The 22,172-nt window shown below is 43.1% G+C and overlaps 1 protein-coding gene across 1 annotated transcript in view; it reads left to right on the top strand.

The window, feature by feature from the left end:
• rnf213b (ring finger protein 213b) overlaps positions 1 to 22,172 on the top strand; it is a 121,419-nt gene that overhangs the window by 27,032 nt on the left and 72,215 nt on the right. The window contains exons 19-31 of the mRNA XM_084323284.1: positions 387 to 571; positions 6,671 to 6,823; positions 6,976 to 10,809; positions 10,900 to 11,036; positions 11,131 to 11,229; positions 11,326 to 11,438; positions 11,528 to 11,638; positions 13,352 to 13,416; positions 13,576 to 13,732; positions 13,884 to 14,019; positions 14,942 to 15,130; positions 16,482 to 16,615; positions 19,534 to 19,709. Coding sequence (XP_084179410.1) covers positions 387 to 571; positions 6,671 to 6,823; positions 6,976 to 10,809; positions 10,900 to 11,036; positions 11,131 to 11,229; positions 11,326 to 11,438; positions 11,528 to 11,638; positions 13,352 to 13,416; positions 13,576 to 13,732; positions 13,884 to 14,019; positions 14,942 to 15,130; positions 16,482 to 16,615; positions 19,534 to 19,709 — 5,489 coding nt within the window. The remainder of the gene's footprint in view (positions 1 to 386; positions 572 to 6,670; positions 6,824 to 6,975; positions 10,810 to 10,899; positions 11,037 to 11,130; positions 11,230 to 11,325; positions 11,439 to 11,527; positions 11,639 to 13,351; positions 13,417 to 13,575; positions 13,733 to 13,883; positions 14,020 to 14,941; positions 15,131 to 16,481; positions 16,616 to 19,533; positions 19,710 to 22,172) is intronic.

Here is a 22,172-nt window from a genome sequence, read left to right as displayed (position 1 = left end):
CCCCTCCAAAGCGCAGACCCCTGGCGCTGAAAGATCGCGGCGCGCAGGTGAAAAGATGCGACGGCTGTTACCTCGAGTATCGGAGGGGACTCGTGCTATGTATGACTTAGTCCACATTGCAGCCGGCTTGTGGGAGGCAAGAAACATCGTTCGAGACAGGGGAGGGTTGAATTGGATGATACGAAATTGGGATGGGAGAAAAATAGAAAATGGGAGAAAAAGTTTATAAAAAAAAGAAAGTTATTGTCTTAGCTGTTGTTACCAAATTGTTATTCAACTTTTTGTTCATCATATTTTGTTGAATTATTAATATGTTGTAATTAAAACAATATTCATCTTCCATGTTATTCTTGCAATGATGTAATGCCCTTTCCTTCTGCCCACAGGAAAGTCCCTTTATGTGGACCGTTTGTTTGAAAAGTCCCAGCGGAGATCTCCCAGGGCCCAACACATCAGGCTCAGACTGATTGAACCACGTGTTGATGTGGACTCCTTCATTCAGAATCTATCGGACAGGCTAGCACCACTGAGGGAGCAGGACCCTGTACTCCTACACATCGACACTGCTGCAGTAAGTCCATTGCAGTTTCTCATAGAATACTATGCAGAAGAAAACTGTGAAGCACCTATGTGTTCATATTAGGGGTGTAACAGTACACAGAAGCCGCGGTTCGGTACGTACCTTGGTATTGGGGTTACGGTTCGGTACGAGTTTTGTACAACAGAAAAAAAAACATTTATAATAATTATTATTAACACTTCCAGTGCCGTTCACGTAGAATTATGCATATAATGCATTTAGGGCTATAAATCACGTTCTGCAGAATGCTGCAGAAAACGATAAAAACTAGAGCTGGGCCGTTAACGGCGTTAACGTGCTGCGTTAATGTGCTGCGTTAACGCTATACTAGTATCGCGCGATAATATAATTAACGCATTAATCTAAAAATCTAATTATTATTAACACTTCCAGTGCCGTTCACGTCGTAGAACTACGTTTCTGTCGTCCGATCGTTGAGTGCCGGAAATGTCTACGTTTCTGTCATGGTATTTATTTTATTATCTATTGCCATTCATAATTCAGCGGGGCACCTTGTGCATACTGTTCTGAGTGTCTGAGCTGGCAGACGGTATTATACCGCCCTCTAACGCCATCGGCCAGTAATGCACCCCGTTAGAAAGGGGTTGGTTTCTTTTCCCTACCGAGCTGCGGCGTGGGGGCGGGTCCTAAACACTCCGGCAAAACACACGCTTCTAGGGATGGTTTGGACTACTGACCCCCGCCCGCCCGTTGAAGTGCAATGCCCAATAACGTCGGAGACAGGATCGCTGTGGATAACTGGAATGGCGATGAGATTATTGGATTCTTTTTTTTGCATTACTTCAGAGACCAGGTATGAAACACCATATATGAAAGCTTGCGTTGATCTGATATTTATTTCTACTGCGATTGAAGCTATCTGTGTTATAGCTGTTTGGCTGTATGCCGTTGGGTTGCAGGAGGGGGGGGGGGGGGGGGCGCCGGTCTAAGCCACATTGCATGTGTGCACGACAAAGGATAATAGTGATGATCTAGCATTGATTTCAGGAAGATCCGATAATCAGGCGAAAAATTACGACGTGTTTATTGAATGACACAAAAACGCTGTTTTCGTGTCTTTTCCCTGGAATTATGAGACTCGACGGCGTTATTAGACCCATAGCTATACTATAAAATATAGGTTTAGGTCTACAAATTAAATTAAATTAATATCATTTTTTTTATTTATATTTAATTTTAATTTTAATTTAAAATTTTTTTTTTATATATTATATTTATGATAATTATTATAATTATTATTATTATTATATAGAATAATTTTCTATAGGCTTGCCCTGGTAGTCAGGCTGGTGTCATTCTGTGTTCAGGCATCCACTGCCCCTTTAACAACTTATCCTTGTGAAGTTTCAGTTTCACTTCTAGAGAGAATTTAACTTCACGAGACTGAATACTAGAGAACAGATGACATGTTACAACAATGGCAGAGGATTATTTGGATTTAAACACAGTAGTAGTTCAACTGGAGAGGAGCTCAGATGATCAGTGCGGAAAAGTATGTTTCTTTTTTTTATTTGATCAGCTGTGCCTGTGAGAGAGAGTCCGCGGTTGTTGGTGTGTGTGTTGGCGTTGTGTGTGTTGGCGACGCGTGTGTGTGTGTCTTTCCATTGGTTTCATTTGGTTAACATTATTGGGCGAACAAGAAAACGAAAGAAAACTGTAAAATTGTAATGCCCCTGCAGCTGTTCCAATGTAAATGTGCCTTCCTCCGTGTCTGAAGTCGGACTCGGTGTGCCCGGCCACGCGCACTATTCTCGCACGGAACCCGCGAATGCCTGCATGTGCGACTGGTATGTTTGCGCTGTGAGGCGTATTCTTCGTATGGCTGCACGTACCGCACTGTGACGGCCATACCGTAAATTCGCAGGACGAATACACGTACCGTTACACCCCTAGTTCATATCTTTTGTAGTTTGCTACAATCGTGTTTTTAGCTTTTTGTTGATGATCAGTCTCCATCTCCCTCTCCTGGCCATCTGCGTTGTGTATTTGTTTGGTATTGTTGAGGCAATCGTTTGGTGGAATTCTGTCCTCCCACGCTAAAATGGCTAAAACGGCGTCTCTATTCCCTGTTGCATCCGGATTTTTTTTTTTACTTGGAGTCATCATCCTATCAGCATGATGTTTATTTCCATAAACATAGCATCTCATACAGAATGAAACACATTGAAAGTCTTTAAAAGGTTACGAACCTAAGTACATTCAAAAAGTATCATGGTAGTTTGGTGGTAATTTCAGTTTTTCCATGGTACCAGCCATTGCATGAATAATTTATGGCACTGCCATAAAAGTTATGCATCACCATGGTACCACTTTTGTACTTAAATAATACCATGCTATTGTGACCACTGTGTTTCTGCTCTGCGTGAATAATGGACACGGGAGACAGGATGGACGGAGTACTTCTTTTCTTTACTGTCAAGTATAAAAAACATACAATGCCGTCAGCCTTAACACTTTGACCGCCAAGGACGCCTAAACTCGTCATTCCCCGCCATGCTCATTCTGCCAATGACGCCGTAACACGTCATTGAGATCAATATTTCAAAAATCTGTGATCGCAATCATATTTCTCCCGCGGAGACTTGAGATCTACTGTTGATCCCCTCTCAACTCTCCAACGGTTCAAGAGCGCCATCTGGTGGCCGATCGGCGTATCGTCCAAACCGGAAACGGAAACTGGTGCTCATCCAAATTCGGTCCGATCACTCGCTATAGGTCCCGGGACTCGAGCGCGACACAATGGATAGTGATCCGTTACCAATAACTCGATAAACAACATGATTTGGACGTATATACTATTATACAACCTGGAGATGGATCGCATATTTCAACATCCCATAATAGGAATATTTTTGCTCCACGCTCATCGGCCAACGCTACGAGGAAGCTGCGGTGAGTTTACCGTGTTCGATACAAACTGCTCTAATGATCATATCACCCACACTAGATGAATCATCTAACGTTGGCCACAGAATTATAAACGACCCCCCCCCATCCGGTCAACATCAGATGATAAGTAGTAACTTCTAGAAGCACGTCCATTTGACATTTTTTATCTCGCACCGATCGCTATCAAACTGTAGTTGATCATCAATATAATGCATTTAGGGCTATAAACAGTGATGCCACTAACGCGTTACTAAGTAACGCGTTATTGTAATCTGATTACTTTCCCCCGAAAATAGTAATCTAACGCGTTAATCTTTACAAGCCAGTAATCTGATTGCAGTTACTTGTTCAAGTGGCTGTGCGTTACTATTTCGTTACTATCTCATCATAATGCAGGTGGAATGCAGTATTTTCGTTTTTGTTTTCGACAGTCAAATATACGTTTGGAAAGCTTTTCCTTGTATTGGGGAGTGACGTCACAGCACGCAAACTCGCGTGTTGAGCCATGCTGGTGGGCGCGGCTGTTATTGTTATTATCAGGCTGACCTGCGAGCTACAGTAGCAGGGAGACGCTCGCGCTCGTAACGCTTCCTTGCACTGGAAGTTCACTAGTCTACTTAACGTTTGTGTAAACTAAGCCGGGTGAAAAAAACATTCACTTTGCGGAGGAAACAAAATACTGTCTACCGCATATGGAATATACAGAACAGCACGACCATCGACTTCTACAGGACTCGGAGTCGGAGCTGCACCAGCCAAACAGTATGTTCCACCTTTGAGTTAAACATCTTTTGCTTGCACTATTCATGAACATGGAACACCATACTGCAGTATGTAGGTTGTCAGTAGCACACTGACAACACTGCAGTATATATATTCCCTCCCCGCCGTGTGTATATTTCCCTCCCACCCACCCACCCCCTCCTAATGTACAGTCCCCTCCCCATCATATGTATATACTCTGTCAGGATCTAGGGGTAACAGTACTGTATATTTGAATACCGTTTATGTCACAAATGTATCAGTACTAAATACCTATAAGTCCCTATGCCATAAATGTCATGTATGTTGTGTATGTCATAAATGTCTATATGAATTGAAAATGGGGGACCCTGATGGAAACAAGACAAACGTCTTTCTCAGGTCTGCATCCCCTTAACAATTGTATGTATTGAGCCGTACTGTATTGTACCCATTCTGCAATCTGTTAAATAAAGTTTTCATTCATTCATTCACACAATAATAAATAATAATAACGTAGAACCATATCTGAATGGGGCAGGCCTCAAAGGTAGGCTACATATCAGCCTACATGTGGTGTTATTGACCATTTATCTTTTGTGAAATCTATAGATCTATAGATAGGCCTACCTGCCCTATTAGTACATTTTACTCAAACTGAGTACATTTTACTAAATTTTTTTTGTCATTCTTATGTTGTGGCAGCAGCAGGGGGGACGACTTCGTAACCTAGTTACTTTCAAAGTAACTAAGTTACTCTGATAATCAAGTAATCAGTAAAGTAACTAAGATTACTTTTTAAAGGAGTAATCAGTAATCAGTCATCAGATTACTTTTACAAGTAATCTGTGGCATCACTGGCTATAAATCACGTTCTGCAGAATGCTGCAGAAAACGATAAAAACTAGAGCTGGGCCGTTAACGGCGTTAACGTGCTGCGTTAACGTGCTGCGTTAACGCTATACTAGTATCGCGCGATAATATAATTAACGCATTAATCTAAAAAAATAAAAAATAATTTTTTTTTACATTTTTATTTTTTTTACCTTTTATTTACCCAGGGTAGGTTCGCTGAGCACAGATGCTCTTTTTCAGGAACGCCCTGCTTCACATTCACACAGTTCCATTCACACCTGGGAGCTGCCCAGTACAACCACAGTTGACACCATTGGCCACTGAGCAACTCCACTGGAGCAGTTGATTCAAGCCATGTCACATAGTTCAAGTTTGAAATGATTCTTTCTGTTTTGCTCCTGAGAGTGTGCTAGATACTGTACTGTACTGGTAATATTATTTATTTGTGTTAACTTCTGAATAAAACAACTTATTAAACACAAGTACATCTTATTGAACATTATTTTGATATTTCATTACCAATTATCATAGCAAAACAGCTTTTTCAAACAGTCTGTAATGCATTTTTTGGAAACGGGAGATGGGCTCATGGTGTAATGGGCCACCTGGCCTGAGAAACATAAGGAGGAAAGAAAAAGTAAGGACTTACTTCTGGTCATTATTTGGGTAGAACACACATATTTTGAATGCCTTCGGCATTTTTTTTTTTTTTTTTTTTTTAGCCATTTTAATGTACTGTACAACTATACAAACAAAATGCCGTCAGCCTTAAGCACTCAATGTTGTTGGTAGTACACACATCTCTGTGGTAGGAGAAAACTCCAGTTAGAACACACACTTCTCAGCAGAGCCAGGTGTAAAACCCCTCCCCCCACGAATGCTAGCTTGCCAACGTGCTCATATAAAAGTTCGCGAAAACGGCCAAATCTCTTATAAACAAATACACAACTGCACATCATCAACATCAAACCACTGTTCATAACTCGGTTCATTACTTGGAAACCTATTTACAAAATTATCGGCTTAGACCAGAGATATAACATCAAGGTACCACTGATAGCTGCTTACCTCTTATCAATCACAGATAGACTGAGGTAAAAGCAGCACGTAAAGCCAGATACCATACGTCGTCGCGTGAGAGAAAGCAAATACGTCACTTCCTCCTGAAGTGACTATTTCAAAATAAAAGACTTATTTACAATCGCTGGTTGTCCCAAATCATTCAGAATTTACAATAAACTAAAAACGGTAAACTAAAACAGCTGATCATTCTTCAAACCGTTACACTATAATCCAACCTAATACAACAGTAATATCATGGTATTTCCATAATCTTTTGGTCACTACCATCATTCGTAGAAATGATGGAAATACCTTTTTGGAAATACCATGATACCATTTTGTAAGGCTCATTCTCATGTGTCTATTGTCCTCATGTGTCTAGTGTCCTCATTTGTCTATTGTCCTCATGTGTATATTGTCCTCATGTGTCCAATGTCTTCATGTGTCCATTGTACTCACATGTCTATTGTCCTCATGCGTCTGTTCTCATATGTCTATTGTCCTCATTGTGTCTATTGTCAGGTTCATTTTGGTCTTGAGGAACTCCTGTTCCATCTGTTGGTTCTGGGCTGTTTGAGTGACAACCAGGGAATGCTGTGGAGAAGAAATCCAGCTCACCTGATCACAGTTGAGGTCCTGAGACCATGTACAGCTCCTCCAAACCAGCCAAAGGAGGTAGAACATTCAATAGTCTTGATACTAATGAATGCTTTGCTTAACCAAGTTCAAGAAATGGAACAATAATATTCTGGAGATACAGTAACACAAAACATAAATTCAAAAATAATATGAATAATATTTTGTTTGTATAAATGTTGCCTTCACAGATGAAAATGGGACTTCTTGACATTCTTCCGACCATCCACTGTAGGCCCCCAAAGGAGGTGAAACAGTTGTTGTTGGCTAATCGTGGGTTGTTGACTCGAAAGACCTTGGACCCACTCATGGACGAGGAGGAATTTTCCAGTGAAGGAATTCAGAGACCCTATCAGTTCCTAAAGCTCTTCAACAGCAACCAGAACCTGGATCCGTTCAAGTACCTGGAAGGGTCTAAAATGGGGGATCCTATTGATTGCCTACACCACCTCCTGGGGAACTGTGGAATGCAAGATCCATCGTGGGCCGAGCTGAAGAACTTCACTTGGTTCCTCAATGTCCAGTTGAAAGATTGTGAGAACTCAGTTTTCTGTGATCCAGAGTTCCTTGCCGATCAACTGCCTGGCTTCAAGGGCTTCATTGTGAAGTTCATGATCTTGATGGCCCGGGATTTTGCTTCACCATCTATGCAAACCTCTGACCAGAGCCCCTTGCTGCACTTGGATGACAACGTGGAGGATGGCCATTTATCCTATCTGACCATTCGCAAACATTGGGAAAGTGAACCTCATCCATACATTTTCTTCAACGCAGACAACGTCTCAATGTCTTTCCTTGGTTTTCACGTGAAGAAACACCCGAGAGGAAACACTCTGAATGCAGTTGATCCTCACAGCGATAAGGTGCTCATTGGAGACGTGATGACACCCAAACTATTCGAGGGTTTGGAGCGCCAAAGAATCTCTCTCACTGAAGACTTTGACCAGTTGTCGCGACTGGACAAAATCAAGAGGATCTCGTGTGTCGTCTGTGCCAAAAAAGGAAGAGGATTCGATCCGGATAAGACGTACGAGCTTACTGCCGACAATGTGATGAAGATGTTAGCCATTCACATGAGGTTCCGGTGTGGTATTCCGGTCATCATCATGGGAGAAACTGGCTGTGGGAAGACCAGGTTGGTCCGTTTCCTTTGTGATCTGCAGAGGGAGGGAAGAGCGGTGCAGAACATGAAGCTGGTCAAAGTACACGGCGGGACGACGGCCGAGATGATCTACAGGAATGTGAGGCAAGCAGAGAAACTTGCCACGGAGAACCGCAGGATGCACAAACTTGACACCATTTTATTCTTTGATGAGGCCAACACCACAGAGTCCCTTTTTGCCATCAAGGAAATCCTGTGTGATCGCACTGTTCAAGGACATCCTCTGAGGGCAAACAGCGGCTTGAAGATAATCGCAGCGTGCAACCCGTACCGAAGACACTCACCTGAAATGGTGGAACGTTTGGAACGTGCAGGTCTGGGATACCGAGTTAAAGCAGAGGAAACTGAAGACCGTCTTGGCAAAGTCCCTCTGAGGCAACTGGTGTACAGAGTTCATCCACTGCCTCCAAGCATGGTCTCGTTAGTGTGGGACTTTGGCCAACTGAGTGATTTGACGGAGCTCTCCTACATCAGACAGATAGTTCAGAAGAAAGTTGCTGACCACGTTCTGCCAATAGTTTGTGAAGACGTCATTTCAGACGTACTGGCAGCCTCCCAGAATTACATGCGCAGTCGCAAGAACGAGTGCAGCTTTGTGAGTCTACGAGACGTGGAGAGGTCAATGAAGGTGCTAGTTTGGTTTTACCAGCATAGCAGTGACCTGTTCCCCAATTCCAACGATCTCAATGTTGTTCAGATGACACTGAAGTGCTTGGCTCTCGCGGTGGGAGTGTGCTACTACCCATCTCTGGTGTCTAAGGAACAGTACCTTTCTGCAATCAGTAGATACTTTCCAACTCCCCTCTGCTCTGCAAAAGCGCTACAGCATGAGATTTCATCCTGTCAAGACTACTTCCTTCAGAACATCCAGACAAGGGCAACTATAGCCAAAAACATAGCCCTCAAAGAGAATGTGTTTCTCATGGTGCTCTGCATTGAGCTCAGGATCCCACTTTTTCTAGTCGGCAAGCCGGGAAGCTCCAAGTCTCTTGCCAAGACAGTTGTTGCCGATGCCATGCAGGGCCAGAGCTCACACTGTGAACTCTTCAAGAAGCTGAAGCAGGTTCACATGGTCTCCTTCCAGTGCAGTCCTCATTCGAGCCCAGAGGGGATCATAGCGACCTTCAGAAACTGTGCACGCTTTCAGAAAGACAAGAACATGGATGAGTATGTGTCAGTGGTGGTGCTTGATGAGATAGGTCTGGCAGAAGATTCCCCGCAGATGCCCTTGAAGACCCTTCACCCCCTCTTGGAAGATGGCTGCATTGATAACGACAGGCCAGATCCACACATGAAGGTTGGCTTTGTCGGGATCTCCAACTGGGCTCTTGACCCAGCAAAGATGAACAGAGGAATATTTGTGTCCAGATGGGATCCCAGTGAACATGAGCTGGTGGAAACCGCCAAAGGGATTTGCTCATCCTCCAACCCCATTCTTCTGAAAATCAAACATCTCTTCCCACCTTTGGCAAAGGCGTTCCTGAGTATCTGCAGGGAAACGGCAAAGAATCAGTTCTTTGGTCTCAGGGATTACTACAGCCTAGTGAAGATGCTTTTCGCCACAGTGGAATCTTCACAGCAAGAGCCTGATGACAACCAGTTGGTAGAGGCCATCTTGCGTAACTTCAGTGGACAGCCAGAAGGCTTTGACTCCGTCTCGTTCTTCAAAGAGGTTTCCCAAAACATCACAGAAGTTCTCAAGCCAAGCACCCTGCAAATGGTGGGAAAGAACCTTGACCGAGACAACGGGCAAGAGTGCCGCTACCTACTTTTGCTCACCACTAACAACTCGGCTCTCCATATCCTTCAGCAAAGAATATTTGCCAAAGAAGACTACACCCCACCTGAGATTGTGTTTGGCTCAGGATTCCCCAAGGACCAGGAGTATGCTCAAATCTGCCGGAACGTGAACCGAGTGAAGATGTGCATGGAAACCGGGCGTACTGTCATCCTTCTGAACATGCAGAATCTCTATGAGAGCCTTTATGATGTTATGAACCAGTACTATGTTTACCTCGGTAAGCAGCAGTATGTCGATTTGGGTCTGGGCTCCCACAGAGTCAAGTGCCGTGTCCACAAGGACTTCAGGCTGGTGGTAGTGGAGGACCAGAAGAAGGTTTATGAACACTTCCCTGTACCCCTCATCAACAGGCTGGAAAAACACAAGGTAGACAGGAGCACAGATCTGACAGCATGGCAGTGCATGGTTTTGGACAAACTCAAAGAGTGGGTGGAAGGCTTTTCTGGAGGGACCTCAGAGGATTTCAAACTATCAGACATATTTGTCGGCTTCCATGGTGATGCCTGTGCCAGCGCGCTGTTGCAGGCACTAGAATGGAGAGCACAGCTAATGGGAAACAATGAACTAAGACAACAACAACAAGACGATGAATCAAATGAACCGCTGGAAGAAGTTGAAGCAAATGAGCCACTTCATTCAATGACAGAGGAGGTGGTCGATGAAGAGGTCGATCAAGTGGTTGATGCAATGGATGTAGAGCATGACGACAAAAAGCAAAGGAGTGCGTCAGCAGAAAAGATTGATGGTGTCCCTATGGAGGTGTTGGAAGATGACACAGGGGTGAACGAAATCCCAGAAGAGGACAAAGATGAGATGGAGACAGAAAACAATGTGGTGTCTTCTGTTAAAAGCATGGATGAGGAGGTCTTTGAACTAGCCAAATGCTTCCTATTGAACTGTGCCACCCCCGACTCGGTGCTGAGGCTAAAGTATTCTGACTTGGCCAACCAGGAGAGAGAGAGACTTCAGAAGATGTACTTCCGTGTGCAGCATCATCACTCTCTCAGAGATTTCATGGAGCACCACCTGAGCAAACCTCACAAATCCAGCCAGTTTCTTGAGGTAGGCAATGTACCATGGATAAAACATTATTTTTGACCATTTGTATCTGTTGTCCACCTTTTGTGTTGAATTCTTTGTCTTTTTTTAAAGGTCACTACATTCTCCAGCTTGCTAACCAGATCAGATGTAAGACTGGTGGCTCGGGCTCTCGACCTGCACACTGAAAGAATCCTCTTGCTCTCTCTCCACCAGTTTGACACAGAGGCCTCCTTCTGCGGCAAGATACGGTATGTTCTCTGTGTTGTTAACCAAACATCATTAATAGGATTAACTTTTTTTGGTTTAGTCTTTTCTCACACTCTATCCAATAACTTCTTTCAGGAGCTTCCTACAAGACGCTGGCCCATCTCTTCACATTCTCTTCGTCCAGATGGACATAGAGGAATCCGACTGCAGTGATGAGCTCATAGCATCAGCAAAGTAAGGCTTACCGACTCTCAAAGAGAAAGGCACATAGATTATATGTACATGTATTAGTACAAACAATGATGTGTTAATGATTCTATCTGCATCCAGATACTGCACCATGAATTACGTGATGTCATTGGACGATCAGACATGCTGCGTGGTGTTCATCGCCAAGCTGTTCCGGATCCCAAGTCGATCTCAGTACATCGGCTTCCAAGGAGGTGTGGGTTCAGCATTGGTTACTGTTCTGTGATGTAATGATTTGTGTAATATGTACCTTTTACATAGATAAAACATTTTCTATCCTCAGGACTCTGGCAATCGGTGCATATCGATGACCTCCGGGATACAGAGGATATGAGCTTGAACCTGTCCGTTTTCTGTGGAACCCTGATCAGCAAACTTCTCTACCCGACATCAGGTCGAGCAATGATTCACTACCTTTTTCATATCAAGGACCCCATTTGTTTACACTTGGATCACTGATCAGGCCTTTAACTCTTTCACGGCCACAAGCTTCCCCCATCCTTCACTATCTAGCGCCAGCTTTTCATGACCATTTTCGCGATATTTCATGATCTTTGCGGAGCTATTGTATATTCTATATTATAGCTATGGAGACAATAGTATGGCTCACTTGACAAACACTATTTATAGTCCAACATGTAAAAAAGCGTTTGTTTCTACACACTGTAGTTTGTAGTTTATTACACGCTAAACATCGTCCATGGTAGGGCTGGGCGATATGACCAAAAACGTTATCGCGATAAAATTATTAAATTATTTTCATATAATTCGATATCGATAATTATCGTCGATATAATGTCTGTCAAGTTTAATTAACTTCTTATGCTGCTGCGAATGTCTCGAGTCGAGTTGATGTCGTCATCAGTCCGCGCACGTTAGCAGTTAGCCGACAAGCGGAGTATCTCATGAGACAATGTAATAAATATGACACTAAAATACTCTCTTCCGCCACAATATATTGAAACGACGTCCACTGTATACCCCACACTACTATAAACGTGGCCTCAGAATTCACGCCACACACATACTCGGCACGTAAATATATAAAACAGCGCCGTGCAAGCTAGTTATCCTAGCCAGCCTGTTGTTTCTAAGCGAATGTCTCGAGTCGAGTTGATGTCGTCATCAGTCCGCGCACGTTAGCAGTTAGCCGACAAGCGGAGTATCTCATGAGACAATGTAATAAATATGACACTAAAATACTCTCTTCCGCCACAATATATTGAAACGACGTCCACTGTATACCCCACACTACTTTAAACGTGGCCTCAGAATTCACGCCACACACATACTCGGCACGTAAATATATAAAACAGCGCCGTGCAAGCTAATTAGCCTAGCAAGCCTTGTTGTTGAGTGAGTCCTACCTCTGGGTCTCCTTCCGGGTCTCCTTCGCTCTCGGCCATCTCCTTCACTGATTGGTTGTTAGTGCGTGCTCATATCCAAGCTTGGAAAATCGATATATCGAAACTTTGCGACCACGTTTCATGTTTATTTCGAGGAAATAATTTATCGCGATAGTTATCGTTATCGTTTTATCGCCCAGCCCTAGTCCATGGTGAAGTAATACACTGTGATCGTTACATAAACATGTTTCAGATTCGGTAAAATAGACATAGGGGGTCCTTACCTTAGCCAGAAGGTAATCCAAAAAGAATAATTCCAATGATCCCATCAGTGATCGCGATTACTTGTTTATATGTAATTACACGTCTTTACGGGACACTTTAGGTTTTGAGGCGAGCAGATCTGCTAGCGATTGCTTTGGAAGAGCTCCTCCCACTCAGAGCGAGTCTCGATAGTCCGGTTCATTCATTGACTCTCCTGTTCCCTTTCTATCCGAGTTCAAAAGGTAGGCGATACTGCCACCTGGTGATACTCGATCGATCGGCATTGCAATTCCAACGTAGGCACAAACGAGCCAGGGACTTATAGAATGATCCGGATGATGGTTTAGAACGGGGATCAGAGGAAATAGATCAAAGGATCAAAACCCGAGAAATCTCGGGTATGGCGCTCAACCGCTGGCGAGATAACCCGAGAAATGTCGGGTCTGGCGCTGAATGAGTTAATGCCCACATTGTAAACAAATGTTGTTGATCTTCAGCAGGACAAACAGAGATGGAGCAGAAAATAAAGGACTCTGAAGCAGATACCTCTCTGCACCTAAGGGTACATGAAATGCATTGCATGAATAATACAACATTACACATTTCGATACTTAGAATTCAGTGTTCAGAAAACACAATAATCAGCCCCCCCCCCCAGTTGTGTCAAACGTCCTGTAATAGTGTTGCGTTTCAAACGTCCTGTAATTGTGTTGGGTTACAGGCAGAGACGGCTCATCTCCACAGCCTGTCCCTGGTGAGGTCATGCATCCAGAAAGCCGTAGGTTTGCTGAGAGACCCCAGTGACATGACACCAAGGAGCATGCAGCGCATGCACACACTCCTGGCACTTCTGGGAAATGATCAAGGACTCACAGGAGGTGTGAACACATTAATCTAATATTGACTACAGTGTGTTAAAAGTATATTATTAACTACAGTATATTGAAATGATCACATACTTTGAAAAGTAAAAAAATATGCAACTTAGTAAATTCAAGTCTTGAGATAATGTGATGAACCTTGTTGAAGCTCGCTTCCGGGACATATTGCTGGGGAGACTGGCGAGGGCCTTGGCACAGAGGGAAGAGATAATGCCCTCTCCAGGGGAATGGGTGAACAAGGAAGCCAAGAAACGCCAGGCTCTGCAGGAGGGGGGAACTTTGAGGTAACGACTTCATTGCCAATGAATGTAGTGGTAAATGTCAGAAAAGCTTTGGATCAAAATGAGTTTAGCGTGAGTAACTTTTTTCTTTGATAGCCCTGATTACTGGCTGATAGACCTGAATTTCCAACGTATTAAAAGGGCTGTCCTGGACTAAAGAAATCCTTAAGTCAACTAATCACAGTGGTGGAAGAAGTACACAGTTAATTTACTTAAGTAAAAGTAGAAATACTTAATATTGAATGTACTTAAGTATCAAAAGTACACATGATGTTTGTGTATTCCAGTTCAACTCTTGATCCATTGACCTCTAAAGGTTATGTTAAAGTGGTATGTGGTCCAATTATGCTGGTGCTGATTACTTCCTCTTGAAGTTGGCAGGCTTCAAATGTGAAAGTACATACGGTAATCTTCATACATTTTTGCCATGTTTTCTATGCAAAATATTTTTCTTCAAAGAAACTAGTAACTGATGGGTTCAGATGAATGCAGTGGAGTAGAGTAAAAATACAAAGTTACCTAAAATGAAAATACTCACATAAAGTTCAAATGCAGTACTTTCTTTACTGTTACTGTTCCACCACTGACTAATCATGAGTCAACTTTTTTTTGATTTTACAGTTAGGCTCAAAAGGACCAACAGAAAGAAAAGAAAATAATAAAGTAATAATAATAAATAATTATGAGTAAACTTGTCGACAAATGGATTAGTTGATTTAACTTAAAGATCTTTTGAATTGACATCTTTAAAGATATAGATATCACCAGTGGTGTGCTTATGATTTATCTGGAAATAACTCATTCAGAATAGAAAGATTACCGATTAGCAAAGTCTTGGTTGGTCTAGGACTGATTACTCGACTAATTGACTAAGAGGGGACAGTGCTAATAAAGCTGAGCTTTCTGTATTATCGTCCTCTGTTAGACACACCTTGTGGCGCTGTCTCCAGTCCGCCCTGATTCCCATCCTGGCCAGTATGGTAGAGGTTCTGGACAGGTACGCTAACCTGGACCTGCTCTTCAGCGCCAGGCTCAGCCAGGGCCTCATACAGCTGTGGTTGGACATTCTAGCGGACACACAGATTCTAGACCTGACACCTCCTCAGCACTCAAGGTACCGCCCCAGAGAGACTTGCTACTAATCACCACCATTAGCACATTTCATCATTCTGAACTATTTAAAGCGGCTATCTGTACGATATTCAATCATTTTGAAATGAGTACCGTGTAGACTCAACCATGGACAATAAATTTTTGACAGACTGTCATTAACTCATACCGCGCCAGACCCGATGATAGTCGGGTTAACTCGCCGAACGTTCAGCGCCAGACCCGAGTATAGTCGGGTTTTGGCAGTTTTTTCTTTTATTCAATATTTCCATTCATTATCCATCCAGGGAGCCTGGTGTTATCATAGGGAATGAGTCTGAGATCGCAAAAGTCCAATACCGCCGCCTGGTAGGATGCAGCCGGTATTGCACACCCTTTGAAACTCTGTCTGTGCGTCGATTATATTGGTCTGGGCGGACTTTTCCATGTCGGGCAAGGGGAGCGGTTGTCCCGATTGCCTTGAGGAGGGTCAAATGCTCCAGATGGATGATGTATGGCGGATTATGTTGGCGACACGATCGACACCAATACTGGGACTCGCGATCAGATAATTGGAATATTATTTTTGGGACACATCTTGCGTTGATCAAAGCATGCCTTCATTGCAATCCGAGCGTATTTGTGTAATGCTAGTCCATAACGTATTCTGTTGGTGACGATCAAAGCATACAAAAACGACCCCCCCCCCACCCTTTCATGCATTCATGATGGAACATAATACCTATCATATGCATTTGATTTATTAATTGTAGCATGTGTAGGGACGGAACGCTAATGCATAATACACAGGGGCTATTACCAGCCTCCCATGAATTACCCTAAAACCATACTTATATTCACCACGGTATAAAACGGGAATGTATGGATGACATTTTTTTTTTTTTTCACATATTGAACGATAGATACTCGATGTCAAATGGGCAATAGTATTGTATCCATAGCTATAATATATAATATAGTTATAGCCCTGCAAAAACCGCCACGTATTCCTATACATTAGAATGCTGGCCTTTCAACCACACAGTACACAGCACCCTCTGGCGCTGAATGAGTTAAATACCATTTAGGCCTGGTCCACACTAGGGGTGGAACGATAATATCACGATACCTAAAACATTTGCGTATGGGCGAAAGACCAAACCGCATAGAAAAAGCCATGGATTCAAAAATACCTGTGGTACCTGTGGACCAGGCCTCAGAATCAATCATTAAATTACATTTGTATCTAATGTCAATTGCTTATTCCATTGTCCGTGGTTGAGTCTACATGGTCCTCATTAAAAAACAATCTTACAGATAGCACCTTTTAACTCAACAAATGACATTGCGCTTCTTACCGTGTTTCTATATTGCAGTGTATCGGACCAGGAGGTACTGGTGCAGCATTTCTTAATGTTGGATGGTGAGGACCAGCCCTGTGCAGCCCCGTTCAGCTGGCTCATCAAGACGCACCTCCAGAGCCTGTGGGAGGAGTCCGAATTTGTACCAGGTTGGCTCATTTGAATGCCTCCATGTAGGGCTGGACGGTATGGTCTAAAATTTATATCACGGTATAATTTGAAGCGTAGATGGTAACGGTATCACGGTATATTCATTTATCTTAACATTTCTATATAAATGCTTCTGAAGGGGTAAACACTGGTATGGCAGCTATTACTGTACTTTTGTATTACTAGGACATATTTCACATAGTACAGAGGTATTTTAAGAACATTTATTGTGCAAAACTGCAATAGAAAAATGCAAAACCCTTTCTCACGTTACTTCCATCTCTGAAAAACACTTTTTTCATGAAATACAATCAAATCAAGCGGTACAAAGTGAAAATAAAAATTACAGCAGAACAGGAGGTTTCTTTCCCTCAAACAACTCAAACAATAAAACTCCAACATAACTTAACTTTAGTGTTAGGGGTGGAACGGTTCACAAAATTCACGGTTTGGTTCGTATCATGGTTTTGGTTTAACGGTTTTCGGTTCGGTTCGATATACGTTGTTTTTTTGTTTTTTTTAAATGTAACACTCCAAAAATACCATACATCAGCATAAGATATGGTAGCCTAAAAATAATCCAACTTTTCAGTTATTCTCAAGGACGTAGTCATATGCAAAAACTGAAAGAATGAGGCAGTTTGACATCAGGCACATTATTTTGAAAGTGACCGGTTAGAGCTAGGAGAGATGTTGGTACAGCAAGAGGGGCATTGCTGATTTAAACATGCTTCTCATTTATTTGGTAAAAAATAAGGTTTACAGCGGTTTGCCTTAAATACAAAGACCGAACTGGCACACAAAGACCAAACTGACTGAAAAATATAGGCAACATTTGTCAAAGTATTAACTTAGTGCAAACAAACAAAATAATTCTATTTTTTGTGGCCACATTATAGACAAAGGCCATCAACATAAAGTATTGATTGATTGAAAATTGTATTAACAGATTGCAGAATGGGTACAATACAGTTAGGGTGACCAGGTGTCCCCCTTTTGGTTGTACTGTCCCACCATTTGAGACCGCGTCCCACATATTGAAAGGATGTCCCTCTTTTCGAAGCAAAAAAAATAATATCGAACACAAGACATTCCTGTCAAGTGATAAAGTTTGAATATTTAAAACAGATGTTAGGTGGTAACAAGCCGGCTGCCAGTGCCAAGATGAATGTGGAGAGATATAATTCTGTATTTAATTTGTATTTATTTTGATTTAACCTTTATCTATTTGGTGAAGACGAGTTATTAAATTTACATTATCTATCTGTCCCACTTTGTCCCACCAAAATCTTACTGTTGTCCTGCTTTTGGACTTTTCGCATCTGGTCACCCTAAATACAGTACAGCTCAATACACACAATTGTTAAGGGGATGCACAGAGTGTGCATATGCTTAACAAGCACTAGACTTTCTTATCAAAAAGGAAAAGTCACTGTGTTATCTTATGCCGTTTTTCACTGCATGGTACCTAATCAACTTGACTCGCTTTTGCTATTTGAGAGTCTTGCTAGCCGTATTTGAAGTGACATCACACCAGGAAGTAAATAGTCAACAGTAACACACAGCATTGGAACCTGGAGAAGCCCTGATGATATAATATAAACGAACAGCTAATAAACGTGAAGTTATCTTTAAACCTCTGTTGTCAAGCAAGTGGCGGCTGGGTGGCGCAGCGGACATTGCGCTCGTCACCAACGCAAGAGACACCCGGTTTGACTCCGGCTGTCGGCGTTGGCTGTCGGCACCTCCGGCTTGTGCGGGCCGTCATACTAACTCAATTGGCAGAGTTACCGGGTGGAAGTCGATGGGTGGTAATCTGGACGTTGTGGACAGCGACTCCTACAGGTCGGTTGGGGGACGCCTGCACAGCAGAGACAGGAAAATGGCGGGGGTAGTGTGAGCCTCCCACACGTTACACCTCGCCAAATGAGAGTCCGCGCTGGCAGGTGAAAAGATGTGACAGGCTGCCTCCACATGTATCGGAGGGGACATGTGATGCAAGGCTTCTATCCTCCCTACAACCGACCAGTGGGGGGCATATGCGAGCAACGTTCAAGACAGGGGAGGGGAGAATTGGCACGGCTAAATTGGGATGGGAGAAAAGAAATTAAAAAGAAAAAGAAAAAGTGGATAAAAAAAAAACTCTGTTGTCAAGCCTTGTCAATATACCCCCCCTTCCCCACTAATGGATCTTGTGTCGTGGAGTCACTTCGCTGTGAGCATTTCCGCGGTTAGCTTGCGGCTAACGTAACGTTAGCCTAGCTTGCGGCTAACGTTATAACCGAACAATACACACATGCCCCGAACCGTGGAGGTCGTATCGAACGGTGCACGGTTAGAATGCGAACCGTTCCACCCCTATTTAGTGTACATGTTTGACAACGTAGAGAGAGCGAGAGAGCGCAATGTTTGAGTTTGAGGTTTGAGCGTCCTAAGTTGCCGTAGGTGATGATATCGCACCAGGATGTCATTGTCAACACACAGAGTTGGAAACGGGAGCAGCCCGATGGATAAAGCGATATAAAGAAACAAATAGCCAATAAATGTGAAGTTATATTTGAACCTCTGTTGTCAAGCCTCGTCAATATAACCCCCCCCCCCCCCCCCCCCCCCTTTTCCTCACTAATGGAACTGGTGCCGCGGAGTCACGTTAGAATGGTGTACTATGTAGTTAATACGGATATGACGCATGAATATATACTTTTAAAGGTATATATATATTGTAGTTCTGGGAAACTCAGAAGGGGGGTTGGGTCCCTGGAACACTGTTTGAAGAATATTTGGAGAAGTATCCTCTAGGACGGTACATGTGTAGTTACAGTAATACACTGTGTAAACAAATGTCTTTCTCCAAACTGCATAGTGCACCTTTAAATCTTTAAAAGTCCTCTGTCTCTTGGACTGCTCTGTCCCACAGTGACGGAGGAAGACGGCACACAGAGGATTCTCCAGTTTCTGAGCAGCTTCAGCAGCAGCAGGCTGGGCAGCTCCCTGCAGAAGCTGTCGGACCAGGAGAGAGGGGACTACGGCCACCGCTACCTACAGGACTTCCTGCTGCTCTGTTTGAAGTTCAAGTCAAAGGAAGAACTCAAGGTATAGAAATGAGAAGATGTATATTATTTATGTAAAACGTTAACAAATCCTGCGCCATTCACGTTATACGACATGTTTCAAGTTCATGCGAATTCTGCCAATCCACGGCGTACGACGTTATTGAGATCATATTTCATTTTTTCGCCATGTTATTCATAATTCCCTCACGGAGCCTGGTATGATGCAGTGGGAGCATGCACAACTCTGCAACGCTTCAATACTGCCCCCTGGTGGATGATCGGCGAGTTACCAAACCGGAAATGGCCGAGTCGATCTTGGTGCGTCTTGGAAATGCGTCCGGCACTTGCATATTGTCGCGGGACTCTAGACACACACCGTGTATATGGATCGCTGCCATAACTCAATAATCGACATGATTTGGGCTGTTATTATTATTATACAAACCGGAAATGGATCGACTCGATCGCCGTCAAATAAGTGGGATCTTTTTGCTCCAGTCTCACCGGCCAACGGTAAGAGGACGCTGACGTAATTTTCAGCGCGTTTGTTTATTATTATCCATGCAAACTGCTCTAATCAATATATCACCCATACTACATAAAGCATTTACTGACGAGCACGGAATTATAAACGACCCCCCCCCCCCCGTTCGCGTGTTGCTTTTTAACAGGTCATGAGTGCAAGAATGTGACAATTTGACCATGTGACCGCGGGAGAGCGGCAGTGCGGAAATAGGCTGTCTCTAAGACAAACTCTAACCTTAACCAGCTCCTTAACAGCGCCTAAACTTAACCGTTCTAACCTTAACCAACTCCGAAACAATGCCTAACCTTAACCTTAACCTTAACCATGCCTAACCTTAACCATAGAAAGAATATTGCCATTCTCTTTGACAAACTCTAACCTTAACCAGCTCCTTAACAGCGCCTAAACTTAACCGTTCTAACCTTAACCAACTCCGAAACAATGCCTAACCTTAACCTTAACCTTAACCATGCCTAACCTTAACCGGCGAAAGAATACACGTTAAAAAAAAAATCACGTTAAAATTTTTTTTTTCATGGGATTCGAACTCGTCAACAACGAACCGCAGGACCGCAGGACCGCTGCTGTGCCAGGTGAGCTGAAGCGCCGAATGAAAGTCATGGCGGATTACTGCGGCGGTTACCTAATTCCGCTCGCGCTCTGCCGCTCCGCTCGCTCTGCCGCTCTGCTCTGCGGTTGCCGCGCCTGCCGCGGGGCATGGCGCAGCCAATCAGGGAAAACGCGGAAGCAAAAGCAGCACTCATGACATGTCATTAAGCAATAGGCCCCCCGTTCACCCGCGCATAACGTTTAGGATCATGTACAGTTGAAATTTTTAATATAACGTGTATCGGCAACAAACATTTGATAATCTATATATGCATTTATGCCTATAACTCACGTTCTAGGAATTACTGCAGAAAACGATAAAAACATATCTATATTCTAGACGGTATTTTCGTATGAATCTATGAATGAAAAAGTAAAACTTTCTACACCCTGAACGATAGATAATCGATGTTGAATGGGCCATAGTAATGTCAATACAATTTAAAAAGTTATAGCCCTGCAAAGAAGGTTAACATCTCCATAGGCTTAGACTGGTGGCAGTGATCAAACATTGATGGATATAAAGCGTGGCAGGGAATGTGTTAAAGGTAAAACAGCAAAGTTATTTTCTGATGGCGTCATGGTCAGGGAACAAAATTAACTTTTTGACTTACCAGCCATTTGGCTGGTAGATTTTAAAAACTACCAGCCAGGCAGATTTTTTACCAGCCAAAAATTTTAAATAGCTTTTTAGTATATCGCCATGTGTTATTATTACTATATAATACTCTCATATGCTATTTTCAATTAATATCATAAACAACATAAGGAATATTAGCATAATTTTGAGTGGACTGAAGGAATGAGTCAGCGTTAATAGTTTTAAATGCAAATAATTTATTGAAACATAGAAGTGGGGTCGGGGACACACACACTGTTTCAACTCACCACCCCTGCATCATATTGTAGTCTAGTCTGTCTTCAAACTTCCACTCCTCTCGAAACCTTTTTATATTTGAATATCAACATTATCTGTGCATCCTCAGTAATCCTCAGTTTACTACAATATACTCCTCTCCTGAGTCCTGACTAGTGACTTCATCGTCTTTCCAAACGCACGCACACACACCGAGAAAGGGAGAGTGCCCCCCCCCCCATTTCCCTTTCCCCAGTCCACACTGTCTGCTGTTCTCTATGGCTCTGCCGCTGATCAGGATTAGCTTGTTAGCTTACGCTAACATAACGTTCATTTCGGGCGATGTGGGCATAAAGGAATGGCGACGATGCAATGCATGTTAGATGCATTTGACCCGTTGTGAGAAGAAGAAAAAACCACAGACTTATTTCGGCTCGCAAAATAGGCACACTGCTGTGTAGCTCTGCTCTCAGGGAACAAACTTAACTTTTTGACTTACCAGCCATTTGGCT

The sequence above is a fragment of the Notolepis coatsorum genome, assembly GCF_963971535.1.
Source record: "Notolepis coatsorum genome assembly, chromosome: 10".
In the NCBI taxonomy this organism is placed as follows: domain Eukaryota; kingdom Metazoa; phylum Chordata; class Actinopteri; order Aulopiformes; family Paralepididae; genus Notolepis; species Notolepis coatsorum.
The sequence above is the reverse complement of the archived record's forward strand: the minus strand, read 5'-3'. Positions and strand labels throughout refer to the sequence as shown.